Source organism: Brachyhypopomus gauderio, chromosome 21 (genome assembly GCF_052324685.1).
Source record: "Brachyhypopomus gauderio isolate BG-103 chromosome 21, BGAUD_0.2, whole genome shotgun sequence".
In the NCBI taxonomy this organism is placed as follows: domain Eukaryota; kingdom Metazoa; phylum Chordata; class Actinopteri; order Gymnotiformes; family Hypopomidae; genus Brachyhypopomus; species Brachyhypopomus gauderio.
Genome location: NC_135231.1, coordinates 3946999 through 3962804, shown reverse-complemented (window position 1 = coordinate 3962804; position 15806 = coordinate 3946999). Strand labels below are relative to the sequence as shown.

Below are 15806 nucleotides of genomic sequence, written 5' to 3'. Positions count from 1 at the left end.
TCATCGTTTGGTCTGGCCTGCTGAGTGGCAGAAAGAGGAAGCGACATCGCTGACTCACGGAGTTTCACACACGCCCTTGTGTCACTTACAACATCGGACCAGTTACAACACACTTCCCCTACCCCTTGCTCTCCCCTGTAAGTCACTTAGTACAGTACAGGGGCTGTAAATTTGATTTCCTTAGTAGGTGGAATTTTGAATCTGATCTTGCCGAGTGGTTAAACCCAAATGATCGTCTTAATTGAGCATCAGAGATTTAGCCTGGCTCCATGTGCTCTAAGTGATCTGACCCACTGTTTTCCTCCAGCCTTTTCACAGTGAGTGCTGCTGCTAATATGTTCTCCCAGTGACCAGAGCCTGTTTATACTGGGATTCCCTTACATGGGCATTAGACCAACAGATATCAGAAGTGAATTCTTCTGCAGGAATCCATAATGTTAAAAAGAAGCCTTGAATCTCTTAGCAGGGGTTCATTTGGGGGCATGCGTGTGTGTGTCTGTCTGTGCATGTGTGTCTGTCTCTGTTGCACACGTGCTCGTTTGTGTTTGACACAAAGAGCAATCGTGTGAGTTTCTGGTGTCAATGAATGGGTGTGTTTGGACATTTTCACGAAGGACCTCGAATTTATGGCTGTGGTTTAGGCGGAGTATTAGAACACCTCACATAGGTGAGTGTGTGTATTGGTGTTTGACAAGATGCCATCTTTTCTTGTACAAGAACGTTTCTGGACGTGTTCAAACAGGGTCAGATTAAGTGCACTCTTATATCCTGAACCAAACACCTTCCTCGTGTCTTCTCTCCTTTATCCCTTCATGTTTTCTTTGCAGTGGAATTTTCTGGAATCCTTGTGTGTGTGTGTGTGTGTGTGTGTGTGTGTGTGTGCGTGCGTGCGTGTGTGCGTGGACCTCCTATTCTCTCAGTTGTGGAAAACTTCCGCTTTTTAGAAATGTGTGACTAATTTGACTGTAGCTGAGCTCCATGGTTGGTTGTGGGGGGCAGGCCAGAGAGAATCCCCAGAGTGGAGTGAGGGCACTGGGGCTTCTGGGTTCACTCTGCCCCTGTGTTCCCCTGGAGCCCTGTGTAATCCAGCCCAACTTGAAGGGCATACTAAAAATGTTTCAGTGTGAAAATAACGAGAGAATGCTATGATGGCATCATTCGTATTCTTCTTCCACTACTGCTGTTCCCATAGCAGTGGGGAAATGTTCGCTTCATAAACATGGGATAGAATTATTCACCAGAGTAGTGAGCAGTTCATTAGAATGTAACGAGTGTGAAGTACTTTCTTCGTCATTGTCTAATTGTGTCAGTCACCAAAAACGGGTGCGTCAGGGCCCCCAGTTCCTCCCCGCCGTGTACGTCTGACATAAACGTACCTTCAAGGGATCGCTTTCCAAACCAAAGACATGGATATCGCTTATACAAACTCCAGTCGCTAAGTGTGTTTTGTGTCATATGATTGATTCAAATATTCTGCTTCAGCTGATTCTGTGCCTTTGGCCACTGGAGCTCCAGTGGCAGTGAGGAAAACTGCACTGTGATCTATGGGGAGGCAGTGTGGGTTCACCATGTCAACTGATGAGGCATTAACCTAAACCAGCTGTACAGTTGCATTCCAGCGTTGACATTGCCCATGCATTAACAATAAAGGTAGAATGCTTTTACATACAGAAACAGTTCAAACTATATTTCAGTCGTTTTTTTTGGGAGAGGGTTATTATTTTGCTTTAAAAAATTGCCTTTTGTCAAAATGCATCAGAGTGCTGAATTAACTTGTGAATAAAAGAAAAAGATGCTCATACTGTGTAGCTGAGTCTGCCCAAGGCCAGGGTTCAAGTACAAGATCAGAGCTGCAGTGTGACCCCTTGATCACACAGCTCTCTTCATTGAGGGTGTAGCCCATCAGATGACGTTACTGTCATGCCTGGCCAAGGCGGCAATCTACCTGATGTGTCCTTTGACCTGTAACCTTTCACCCCACAATCCCCTTCAGGTGTGCCAGCACTCTCACAGCCTAGAACTACACAGGCACACACAGAAAAATTCCAGGGGGCTTAGGTGTAGGGCAGTGGGTCGGCATGGCTGGGGGGGCTGTCTGATTCTGGTGCAGCCTTGTAGCTGTGCAGCGTGTGGACGTGTGAGGGGGAGTGCGTGAGCTGCTTCTGGACGACTTTGTTTCTCACTAACTGATCTGAAGAGACCGGTGTTGTTGACGATGATGTTTTCAAATGCATCTCCCTTACTCTCTTTCCCATCTACAGTAGCTCTGATGAAAGTATAGCTATTAGCTCACTCTCTCTCTCTCCCTCCCTCCCTTTCTCTCACTCTCTCCCTCTCTCCAGTCTGACTGACTGGGATTTAGGCTGTGATTTGATTGTGTTAGGCGCTGCTGATCTGAGAGTGAGATTATAGGGGAATAATCACACAGATTAATCCTCAAATGAGCACTTAATTGCTTCAGACCCTGGAGCGAGAGTCATATGGCTCTTTAAACCTACAGCACCCAGAGACAAAAGGCTTGAGCCTGCTGCCCAGTGCCACTGCTTCTTACCGTCCCTCATTTCTCTCTCTTGCGCTCTCTCTCTTGCATTCTTTCTCTTGTGCTGTCTTTCTCTCTTGCACTTTCTGTTGTGCTCTTTCTCGCTCACCCTCCTCTATCTTTCTATCTCTCTTTATAGAATATGCTTTTTTTGTGTGTGTCTGGTTGGCTTTAACATGGGAGTAGTTGCGGTTGCCAAGGCTTGACCAAATGCCTCCTAACAAGAGTAGAGAGAGGGTTAATAAGATGAGAGGACAGAACTTCAGTATAACTCCACCATCATAACTTAACTAGCATGTTCCAAAAGTGAGAAAACACACTTTTTTCAGCTAACATAATATTGTATGGGATGTCAGTAAGGTTCATGCATATTTTGTACTTTTGTAAAAAGCAAACTTTAAACTGTGGACTTAAACAGTCGTTGCACCAAACCGAAGGCGACATTAAAGCCGTTTCATGTTTGACATTAATATGTGCCAAAGGCAGTGTTCTACACATAAAAAACACCGCTCCTTGAACGAAACCATACCAGGGGGGAGACATTCTCCCAACACGCTGTTTGGCGACGTCTGCGAAGTGTGTTGTCCAGTCATGCCTTACGCGCTCCCCTCCCACGCACGCGCACACTTAACTCTCAGCTCCGCGCCTATTAAACACGCGCGCTCCCTCTGACCCCACAGCGGAAAATAGACGCCGAGACGAAACAAAAGAGAGAGTTGGGAGGGAGGAGGACGGGATAAGGTTCTGCCAAAAGCTAAAAATACCTCGACCCCGGTGTCCGTGTTGTTCGCCAGAGTCTGTATCGCATTATGTCATGCTTAAAGGCCGAGAGGATAGGCCAGAAAAGAGCGGGAGTTTGCGAAGGACGGGTCACGCGCTCTGTCACGCGCAGTCCCCAAAGCGCGTACTTTTGAGAAGAGCGTTAAAAACCCCCCTGCATAATCTCCACCGCGTTATCAATACGGCGTATTTAACCTGCCGTCTGCAGCTCCAGCAGATGCGCTCTCAATCGGAAAACCCCACGTTCACATTCAGACCTCCTCAAAGGGGAAGCTTGCGCTTCATATTACCAGCTGGTTCTCCTGAAGAGGAAGCCCAGCACCCTTTGAGGTCGCGTTGTCCTGACACGTGGACCCGTTTCATCTAACAAACGAAGCACCTTTGCGCAGTCATTGCACATGTACTGTCACTTGTGACACAACTCATAACCACGGCCTGCCTGTCAGGCTTTTAGCCGATTGCTTAACTATCCTTGCAGCGGGCCTGAAATGATAACATAAATTGGTCAGTGTTTTGTTTTTTTCAACCATAACAGGTTTTACCGACGCGATGCTCGTGTAATGGCGCCCAGAAGGGTGCAGTACTGGGTCTGTTTCCAGCATCATCTCTTTCCTGAATGACTTGATTTGAGCGGTCCATTGAACAGCACAGCCAGCACCTAGCAGGCACTGCATAACCTCGACATTATTGCTTAGCAAGGTAGATATTTACAAACTGCACATTGATCTGAGCTGAGGTCAGTGTCTTGAGTTGATGTTAAAATAATGATTATTAAATTAGGCTGTTCATATGGTAAGAATATTCTCTTATATCGGGGCATGTAATTGAGTTGAAATGTGACTTATAGGATATTATATTGACCACTTTTGGTGCATGAGAAGGGTCTAGAGGGTAAAATGAAATATCAACTTCCTTCCACCATCTCTCACACACAGGAACCACTTCCTCTTGTAGTTTTGGCTCATTGTCCCACACTCTTGCAGAGGAACATATTAGTTTGTGTTGTGCCCTCAGTCTGACTCATTACAGAGGGTTGTTGTTACACTTTGAAGGCTGGTATCGGTTTGGCCACAGGCTCCGTTATGAGTCTCTTTTACTGTAACAATGCTGTGTGTGTGTGTGTGTGTGTGTGTGTGTGTGTGTGTGTGTGTGTGTGTGTGGTTCCATAGAGACCCGCAATTTGTCTGAATATGTCTACACTCTGATCAGGTCATTAGGCACAAAGAACTTTTGTTTTATGCACTGCAGTTCGCTCACACACACACACACACACACACACACACACACACACACACACACACACACACATCCACTGTACCCTCTCTGTGAAAAGAATTGGGGCTGCCACTCTAGGTTGATGGCATTAGAGGTGCTCTACAGCCAAACGTAGGAGCACTCTTTGGGACAGCTAGTCCAAATATAATTAGAAAAGAATCACGGCTGAAGCTTTTTAGTAAATGAAAAAGAACCTCATAGCCAGAGTGTCTTTCATCGGGGCCAATGTCCACACCTAATCACTTTTTAGGTCTGTTTTTTGTGCCACTCTTTGGCCAGAAGTTGTACAAGACTGTGTGATAATAGTTGTGTGTGTGTGTTGACAAAGACCACGCTGTCTCCCCATGGCACATTCACATGATGCATCACTGTCTGCTTTCCTTTGTTTTTGTTTTTTTTATAATGGACCTGGACCTTTCAGACATGCTCATTGGCCAGATAAACTCAAATTAGATGACTGATTGAAACCTCCACCAATGACCTGTGAGGGGTGGGATATTGACCACTGAACATTTTCTTAATGCACAATTCCCTAATCAGAGGTTGCTGGCAGGTTATCATGGCCTTCCCATGACTCACTCTCACGGGCTACTAGAGTGAAGTGCTAAACATACCTGCACATTTGTTCACGTTCCTGCATGGTCGCTGTGCCATAACACAACTGGCACTGTTTCTGGACAGGGCTTTACACATCTTTGCTGACATAGAGCAGATATCAAGATCCCTGCAGCTGCATATCTGTGTGCATGTTAATGTACAGGCTCAGTGTGTGGTCTGTCCGTGTGGGCGGGCGAGCATGGGTGTGGGTGTCAAGGTGGTGGTGGTGGGAGGGGGTGGTTGTGTGTGTGTGTGTGTGTGTGTGTGTGTGTGTGTGTGTGTGTGTGTGTGTGTGTGTGTGTGTGTGTGTGTGTGTGTGTGCATACATGTGAGCGTGTGTGTGTGTGTGTGTGTGTGTTTGTGTGCATACATGTGAGCGTGTGTGTGTGCTTGTGTGCATACATGTGAGCGTGTGTGTGTCTGTGTGTGTGTGTGTGTGTGTGTGTGTTTGTGCGTGCACGTGTGGAGCCCACATGCCTTACTGTGTGTGTCTCAGTACACAGGCCCTATCCCGGCAGACCGCGAGTCTCCGATGGCACGGAGCGAGACGTCCCCGAGCCGGGCCCAGCACTCCTCCCCAGCACACAGGCCCAATGCCTGCTGCTTCTGCTGGTGCTGCTGTTGTAGCTGCTCATGGTATGACCCATACACCCCCCCCCCCCCTCCCTCCATATGGTACAGCTACCCTTCATCAACACTCACTTCCATTTTCTTAGACATCCCCTTTTAAACACAGCATTTTGTGCTTGTATTAATTGATTGATCTTTTGTTAGCACACAGTTTGAACATTATTGTTCACGGTTATAACATCATATAACATCGGATATAACATCCCACTTCACTAACATGTGTTTCTCTCCTCTAACGCCGTGTTTGGGGGATCAGGTGCACCCACATGCTAATGCTGTGTGAACATGCCTTACTGTGTAATTCAAGTCTGCTGTGAACCTGAGGAGCAAGTGTGATTAAGATTGCTCTCATTTTACCAAGAGCCCTGTGGGAGATGGCTGCCATATTCACACTCCCACACCTCGGCGTCTCTCTCTAGACTCTCTCTCTCCCTCTCTCTCTCTCTTTCTCTCACACACGCTGCCTCTAGCCACTCAGCACTGCTTGCGCTGGCTAATAACCCAGCTCCCCTCCACCTGTTCCTGCCGGCCTCCCCAGCGGTGCGGGAGCCCACAGTTCACACTCCACCATTCACACTCCGCCATTCACACTCCGTCGTTCACACTCCACCGTTCGCACGCCACCATTCGCACACCGCCGAGCAGCGCTAGCCGAGCTGAGCAGGGCTGTTCTCTGCGGCAGGGCCTGAGGTTTTGAGGTCAGCCATGCTACCAGTCGGCCTCTCGGCAGACTCTCCGGGCCGCCCCTGCGGTCTCCTGCAGACGAGCGTCTTTCTTTCGGAAACTGAACGACTACACACAGCATTGAGAGGCACCAGCATAGCCATGTTCACATCTCAGAGTGATAGACTGCGTGTGTGTGTGCATCTGACAATAAGACAGAGCTAGGAAGTGTATGTTGGGAGTGTTTGGTGTGTGTGCGTGTGGCCAGGCCCTTTTTGGTTCCGGCACAGCTGTTATTTCTCAATGCCATTTTACCACCTTCCAGTCTCACTGTTAGGAGAGAAGACGAGAACCGTGGTAGGATGAAGGTCCAGGAGACCAAGCTGGAGACCATATCAAACTGTGAAGCTTGGTGAGATCCCACACTCACACACACGTGTGCCCTCACACACTCGTGTGCCCTCAGACCCAGAGGAGAACACCTGCCCTCACACACACATTCATTTGCCTTTTCAAGCTTGAGTCTTATATAAATGCATCATCGGAAACTCATCCAGATCATCTTGGTAATTCATTTTGTACTGTTTATTAGCATTTCTTAGATTATGTACTGAAAAGGTTATAGAGAACAAAATAAACAAACAAAACTGCGCAAACTACAAACATAAATTTGCATTCAAGATGCATCTGTCTGTCTGTGTCTGTCTGTATGTATGTATGAACACTGATGTATGTTCAGTGATGTCTTTTGTGATTATTGATACTAGTGTTGAAGATATTGTATGCAGTGGTGCATTGTAAGTGGCCTCTCTCAGGTTAAAGGTTAAAGACCACAACAGTCATTTCTAACTTTTTAAACGGCACTTCACCCCAAGTATTATTGTGTCCAAATCTGGTAATTACAAAAATTTGTAGAAGGGTTATCGTATGGGATTCCCAGCCTGTGAATGAATAAATTGTCACAGAGCATGTGCAGAACTTCTGGTTCTCTGAGGGCTTTCTACAGTCCTCTGATGGAACACAACACACTTCTAGATATTTGTCGTTCATCTGTCCCCCCTCCCCCCGTTCATCGGTCAGTTGGTATCTTCCCCCTCAGATTCAGAGCAGTCATCAGGGATTCGTATAATCACTGGCTTGCCTCTCTCCCATTTACTGTATATGTGAATTGTCTCTCCCTCTCTCTCACCCCCTCCCCGTCTTTTGAGAGCTGGGGACTCTACTACAAGCCCAAGCTTGTTTGCTGACTAGGCCAGTGTTAAGTAATGGCAGTGGTCAGAGGAGCCCTTGGAAGCTCAGATACATTCGGCCCCCGAGGACGAATGCCATGTGGCTTCTGATGGTGGCTTCGAACACCCTTCCACTGAAGCACACGGCAACTTGGGTGGACGTGTTAATGAATTCTCTCTCTCTCTCTCTCTCTCTCTCTCTCTCTCTCTCTCTCTCTCTCTCTCTCTCTTTCTCTCTCTTTCTCCCCCTACCTTCTTCCTCTCCATTCATCTCGATCAGCACCAAACCGTCGGTGGAGGAGATAAAGCAGTGGGCTCAGTCCTTCGATAAACTGATGAAGAACCCGGCGGGCCGGAACGTGTTCCGCGAGTTCCTTCGCACGGAGTACAGCGAGGAGAACATGCTCTTCTGGCTGGCCTGTGAAGACCTGAAGAAGGAGATCAGCAAGAGCGCCATCGAGGAGAAGGCACGCATGATCTACGAAGACTACATCTCCATCCTGTCGCCTAAAGAGGTGTGGGTACACACAAACCCAGTCACAAACATACGTAGGTGACATCGTTACGGTGACGTCGTTACGGTGAAATCGTTACGGTGACATCGTTTGCCATGAGCTTATTTGAGCTAGACTGGTAAGTAAGTAAGTAAAATTTATTTATATAGCATTTATCTCAGACAACTGTCACAAAATGCTTTACAGAGGATACAATAAAATGGAAATTTCATACACATTAAAACGGCACAATACACCTGAACAATTAATCAAAGGCCTGTTTAAACAGGTAAGTCTTCAATTGCTTTTTGAAAGACTCCACTGATTCAACAACTCTTGACTGGCCTCCCTGGCCTAAGGTCTAGTCCAGTGCTTATAGGTTTATTGCTGTGGTTATACAGGTCTAGTGCCGTGGACACGGGTCTAGTGCCGTGGTTACAGGTCTAGTCCAGCAGCATCCAGTGGATTGTCAGTGGTTTCTTTTTAGTTATGGGCAAAGCCAAGCAATGGCGGTTTCCCCTTTTCAAATGGTTCTTGACCTGGTAAGTGAAGCGTCCTTGAGTGGTAAGTGCAGTGTAGTGGTATCAGCTGGCCAGTGTTTATTTTGAGCGAGGCTACCGATGCTGGTTTGAGGTTAGCTGCTAGGTTTCACCAAAAGTAGGAATGACAGTCCTGTCCTTATGTGAGTGAACTCACTCTGTCTCTCTCTCTCTCTCACTCCGTGTGTGTGAGTGCGTGACTGAGTGTGTGTGTGTGTGTGGGTCCTGAACCATTGCTTTTTCTTTATTTTATCTTTAGCTTGCAAATTTTATCTGACTTCCTGTTCACATATACAAAATAAGCATAGACTACCTATCCTGGTAAATACATCATAGTCTGTGTGTGCATTAAATCTGTTGGTATAGAGGGAGGATATCTTCACCTGGCTGTTTCTGGGAAGAGCACATGGGCTGTGTGTGTGTGTGTGTGTGTGTGTGTGTGTGTGTGTGTGTGTGTGTGTGTGTGTGTGTGTGTGTGTGTGTGTGTGTGTGTGTGTGTGTGTGTGTGTGTGTGTGTGTGTGTGTGTGTGTGTGTGTGTGTGTGTGTGCCAGCTGGTTTCACACTGCCTTAAATTCAGATTCGATTTGCTAGAAAAGGTTATATGCAAGGGCTTCTCTCTCTCTCTCTCTCTCTCTCTCTCTCTCTCTCTCTCTCTCTCTCTCTCTCTCTCTCTCTCTCTCTCTCTCAAACACAAGTGTTTGTTTGTTTCACTTGCATATTGCTTTCCCAATAAACTGAAACGGATCTGAAACAAATAACCCTGACAACATTAGCGTGTTAACACTAAAGTGGATGTCAGTTTCTTCCTTGTCAGTCAACACCACTGTATGCAGTTACAGGCAGACATTAGGTGGACAGTAGCTTCAATTAATTACTGTTTTTACTGATTTTAAGTATTTCACTGATTTCCCTGGTGCCCTTTTTGCAGTGATTGCATCTTCCATTCTTCTGTGAAGCTTTCTACAGTATTTAGGAGTGTGGTCTCTGCCAAACTGTTAGACAAAGTTGGACGCAACAATGTCTCTGTATGTTGAATCATTACTGGAACTAAAGGGCCTAGAAAAACAATCCTACATCATTATCACCAAATGGTGATAATATTCAGGTAATATTCTCCTGGCATTCGCCAGTCCCAGACACGTCCACCAGACTGCCAGGTAGAGGAGTGTGATTCCAGCACGTTTCCACTGCTGCAGAGCCCTGTGTGCTTAACACAACTCCATCTAATGCTTGGCATTGTGCTCAGTGATGTAAGCAGCTGCTTTGCCACAGAGACCCGTGCCACAGCGCAGTGTTTGTGCTGAGAAAGCACTGCACCTCACACACAGGACCTCACACACAGCGCCTCAGCACTACGCCTCAGCACAGTGCTTCACACACAGCACCTCACACACACAGTGCTTCACACACAGCACCTCACACACACAGTGCCTCACACACAGCACCTCACACACACAGTGCTTCACACACAGCACCTCACACACACAGTGCCTCACACACAGCACCTCACACACACAGTGCCTCACACAGAGCACCTCACACACAGCACCTCGTCACTCCGGCACCCCGAGACCCCGCTTTTCACAAACTGACCTATTCAGTGTTTGTAATGGCAGACTGCATGTGCTTGATTTTATACACCTGTGGTAACGGGACTGAATGAATCTCCTTCAGTAATCAGGGAATCCAGTGATTAAGAGGTGTGTGCCAGTACTTTTGTCCCTATAGCATATCTCACTGTCTTACCTTGTCTTACCCTGTTGTGATACCAATGCATGTTAAGCTACTTCTTATCAGTTAGAAGAATTCCTACATGTTTTCCATGGCCAAGACACACATGTACGCACACACGCATACACACACACACACACACACACACACACACACACCGCTCTGTCTTTTCATTTTCACCTTCTGTAGAAAGTCCCTTAATACTCTCACAAACCCCGCGGTGACACACCACCCACCTGCACACAAGTGTACAAACATGTAAAATGTAGCTGTGGCCAGGGATTAGACAGCACTTCTCGGTACAAAGCACATCCCAGAGCAGGAGCCACAGAGTAGATGTGGCGTGATGCGTGCGCGGAGAAGGTGTCACACAGAGGGACGCAGTAAAAACGAACGGCAAGTGGAAAAAAGCCTCGTTTAGAGCGTTTGATTAAAGTACGGGGGAAGAAAACGCACTGCCCCGCTCTCGGGAAGAACACGTGCACACCACGCGGGCATTCCTGCGTACCACGTTTTAGCGAGCATCGGCCCCAAGTGTTCAGAACGCGCACTGCTGTTGTTTTACGGCGTGTCTGTGTGAGTTGGCTAACGCCACCACTGAAAGTCTGCGCCAGAAAACTTGGGGCTATGGTTTATACTTATTACGGTTTATTCTTTCTCGTGTTCTCCCCCTCCCTCGCTCCCTTTCTTGGTCTCTCTCTACCTCCTTCACTCTCTCTGTCTGTCTCGCTCTTTTTCTCTCAGCAGTATTAAATAAAGTCCACAGGAAACTATAAATTGTGTCCCTCTTGCCCCCCTGGACAAGCTCCTCTATAAATAGGCCGTGCTGTGCTGTGGTATGGGGATGGGGGAGGCGAATCGGGAGGTGCGGGGTGGGGGTGGGGGGCCCTTGGGAATGCAAAACAGGAGGACCCTCAGGAGCACACCCGTTTACTGGTCTTCTGGTAATCTTGGAAGGCAGACTCTCCCCGACTGTCTTCTGCAGTATGGCCAGTGGCGTGAATCATGACAGTCTCTGCTGGGTCTTGCTAAAAGTTGTAGCGACGAACCAGCGATGAACCAGCAATGAACGTTTGGTCTTTTTGGCTGTTGGATCATTCTTCACTTTTGTCAATGAGTTTCGTTTGTGTGCAGAAATATTTGGTAGATGAAAGCGATGTATGGTTTGATCGTTCGCTTAAAAAAAAACCCTGTTAAGTGTGAGTCATTCAAACAAAATCCAAGAGTCCCTTATGGAACAGGGTCTGTTAGAGGTGGGGTTTAGCTCCCTGCCCTCGAGGTTGGGCTCCTGCAGACATTCTAACCCACATTTACCCGTTCTCTCCCTGTGTCCCAGGTGAGCCTGGACTCACGGGTGCGGGAGGTGATCAACAAGAAGATGCAGGAACCGACTCCGCACACGTTCGACGACGCCCAGCTACAGATCTACACACTCATGCACAGAGACTCCTACCCACGCTTCCTCAACTCCCCCATCTACAGATCTGTGGTGCAGGGGGGCTCGCGCTCCTCCTCGGAGTCCTAGAACACCCCTCCACCCCTCTCTCCCACCGTCTGGCCCTCAACACCTGCCATTGCACAACCACTAAAGGAGAAAGAACGCGTTCAGAGCTCAATGGGATTTTTTATCTTCTCGTTCACCCCCCCTTTTTCTGTCTCTTTGGAATTCTCCCCAAATATTGCACCTCATGTCTGTTTTGGAGGAAACACCTTCCTTCTGGACTTTTTGGAACATGCACAGACTGAAACTGGAACACACAGGGTTGAAGTAGTTGTGTTCTCCCTCTCTGGCCCGTGATTCCACAGTTTGTGGCTACAGCAACAACTACTGATCAACACAACTGTCTTTTTACTTTTTGTCCATATTTTTTCCTTCTCTTTTCAATAAGAACACGTCAGAAAACGTCAAGAGTTCATAACTCGCTTTTTCTTCTGGTATCACGAGCTGACAAGAGATGAGAGCCTCTGCAATAAGACGGACCGGAGGCAACATTCTCCGCTCTGCACCTGACCGGTTTGCCTACTGCCTATCACCTCTGACCTGTCCACTGTCTCCCTTCTTTGATTGGCTGGCTCTCTGAGGCGAGGGGTTGAGCGGTGGATGAGTGGTTCATTTTTATGGGACGGGACAGACGTTTCCCATGTGCAAAAAAGGAAAAAAAAGAATCATAAAACAATACATAGAATGCCAACTGCTATTGGAAAGGAGAGAGGACAGAAGAAACAGAACAGAGAGAGAATTGCCTAGGTCTTAATTAGACTGGTCACTCAAATCCATTTTAAACGTAGTATTCATGTTATTTATTTCCTCTTTGTGTTATAGCGTATTCAAACTTGGTATCAGATCCAAACTGAGCAACGTGTGTGTGTGTGTGTGTGTGCGTGTATGCGTGTGTGCTGTGTGCACGTATGCGTGCGTGTGCACGTGTACTCTTGTACACCCTGGCAATGCCCAAACTCTGCTACTTTCTCCTTGACTGATAACATTAGCCTAATGGATAAGGTCCCTGTTGTCTCTTTAGGTAGAAGTGGTGGATACGTTCCAGCATTCTTTGGGAATCCTTCACTATAACAGTTTAACAGCCAAACCCCTAATGCAAATAATCAGAGCCACGTGGACAGGTAACCCAGTCACAGCAGAATGATTGGACCAGCCCCTCCAGTTTAAGTCCATTCGGTGCACATAATAATAATTCTGCAATAAACCTTGTGTGACAGGAGTCAAAATGCCCACAGATGTCACTGATGAATTGATCTTGCATTCTTGATGGACGTGCTGTCGTTTTAAGAGTTGTACTGTAAGAGTTGTACTTTTAAGAGGCTGTACTATAATGTCGGAGGATGCTGATGAGAAGAGGTTTCTGCTTGGAAGCCTTGGAATTGGACAGTAGTGTCATTGAATGGTCATAAGGTCCGATATTACTTGCTCTAATACACACACACACACACACACACGTTTCCCCTGTTGTGTATTGTGCTGATTCTGATTGGTACTGTATATTTAGACACAGGAAATACAAACAATATCCTTTTTGATCTAATTTGGTGTGTGTGTGTGTGTGTGTGTGTGTGTGTGCGTGTGCACATACCTATTTTTGTTCTAGCTCACCTGCTATTGCCATTTACCTAATTAACCTGTAGAGCAAACATATCCACTCTAGCTCTATATGCTACTATAAGAGTCTAGAAAGAGTATTTACTGTAAATCAAATTGATCGTTACCATTTCAGCTCACTCATTCTTCTACATGGAAAGTTCACTCTGATAATACTGAATGTGGCTGGTGCTTAATACCAGAAGGCAATTCACCAATGTGACTGCAACCACTAAAGCGTACTGCGCACATGTTGACCAGACTGCGTCTTAGTGAAGATTTACCAATGACGGGCAGTCATCCCCACGCCATTCCTGCAGCCCTGCGTGGGGGCTTACGGAGGGCCCGGTCAGAGGGGGCTCTCTCTGCAGGAAGCGTCAGCTGCTGTCTCACGCACAAGACTCTTTCTTTATACGCACTGCACAAGCTCAGCTCTCGGCCTCACTTTCGATTCTGTAGCCGTCCGAGGGAGATGCCGCGGGACCCGTAAGCCAGTCAGGGCAGTGCTGCCATTCCCGTGGGGGGGGGGGGGGGGTATCACTCATCACCCATGATGTCAGGATTCTTGGCTTACCCACTCGCACACCGCACTAACCTGAACTCTATTCCGCAGTGACTCTCCGGAGATGGGAAATAAAGAGCTTCGACTGAACCAGTGCCAACACTGTGACCTCTCATACCTCCCATGCCCTCCGAGTCTGTACATTTCAGAATGTGAGTCCGCAAGGCGACTGCTGCTCTGTGCACTTGTGTCCGTGCGAAAATGGCCAAATCAGAAAAAAAAATTGTTTTATGGTTCCACCCCCATTATGGCACTGATCTAAATATGAGCTGTGTTTGTGTAAAGCTATTTGTACTTGAGTAATGTGGACAGAACAGTCCCCTAATTATTTATCTGCAGGCGATGCTGGTTCGTCCTCCCAGATGTTTAGGGTGGGGACTAGTTTTGAGCAAACTGAATCTAGTGAATCTAATTTAGGGCCAACTTTGCCTGTCTAATTTCATATTACAAGAACCATGTACACTCACCAGCCCTCACCAGAGATTGGTGCATTCTTTATCTATGCTAATTACAACAGTTAGGCCCATTGGTGCCCTGTTTAATGTGGGTGTGGCCCTTATTCCTCACCTCCATTTTTCATTTCATTATACTTTGTCACAGTTGTAAATATATTTTCCATGTAGAATATAAAGACTTTTATTGAATATAAATATGTCAAAAACAAGGAATTTAAAAATAGAATGAGAAGTTCTATTTAGAGTATTTAGCTATTTGGCTACTTCGCCAAATAGGATTTAGATGAATTTCATATACTGTGGTACAAAACTACTTTATTTACTCAGATGAACCACGCAGTGTGCATGAACATGTACATTTGAGTATGTAATTATGTAACATATGTCTAAAAATGTCAAACTATTTGAACTTGAATTTAGTAGTTATTTTTCGGTAAATTGTGACCAGTCTAACTTAAGCCGCAAGATGCGTGCATGTGTGTTTGTGTGTGTTTTAAGGAATGAATGTTTAAGGTTCAGTGAACCTTAAGGCAGTGCAGAGAGGTACTGGTGTTAGCAGGGCCTTTGGCTATACATGTTTTTATCTAATATTTATACACAGCTCTATAGACACAAAAACAGACCAACTTGTCCGTAAGTACCTTACTCACGAAGATGAAACATCACGCCACTGAACATCTCTGAAAACGTTAAGTCTACGTCAATGGTGTCTCTGAAGGGAACCCAACACAGATCAGCCATCTTTGCAGCTAACATTGGAAGAGAGAGGAGGACTCTGAGATGTAGACCTGCTTATGTTTACATACATTTCTCTAGGTGCCAAATTAGCCTGGCCTTCATCCAGTCTCAAATGGAACACGCATGATTGTAAGAGTCAGTGTGTGTGTGTGCTGTGAAGGCTAATTTATGTTGTATTACACTATCGATAGACAGCAAGGCTCTGTGCATCCACTCACATTCATACCTAACTGCAGTACACCACTTCTTTACTGAATTTGTCTGTTCTTTCCCCTGAATCACTTTCTCACGTATGAATGCTGTGGGCGTGCTTTACTTGTGAGAGTTTCAGGACTAAAATCGCCCTGTTAAATGTTCACCCCTAAGTCTGGCCCCTCCAGTTACCTTCTCGTCTCAAACACGTATTCTTGTCCTCTCTCTCCCCCCCTCCATCTCTGTGCAGTCCTCCACCCATCAACACCTCCACTCCATACAGTGGA

At 46.6% G+C, this 15806-nt stretch overlaps 1 protein-coding gene across 3 annotated transcripts in view; it reads left to right on the top strand.

Annotated features, from left to right (window-relative positions):
- rgs19 (regulator of G protein signaling 19) overlaps window positions 1-12670 on the top strand; it is a 31794-nt gene extending 19124 nt beyond the window's left edge. For 2 of the 3 annotated variants that reach the window (XM_076983591.1, XM_076983593.1), the window contains 4 exons: window positions 5688-5827; window positions 6810-6896; window positions 7994-8228; window positions 11815-12670. In XM_076983591.1, coding sequence (XP_076839706.1) covers window positions 5688-5827; window positions 6810-6896; window positions 7994-8228; window positions 11815-12003 — 651 coding nt within the window. In that variant the 3' untranslated portion in view covers window positions 12004-12670. The remainder of the gene's footprint in view (window positions 1-5687; window positions 5828-6809; window positions 6897-7993; window positions 8229-11814) is intronic. The other variant, XM_076983592.1, reaches the window with a different exon arrangement.
- The last annotated feature ends 3136 nt before the right edge of the window (window positions 12671-15806 follow it).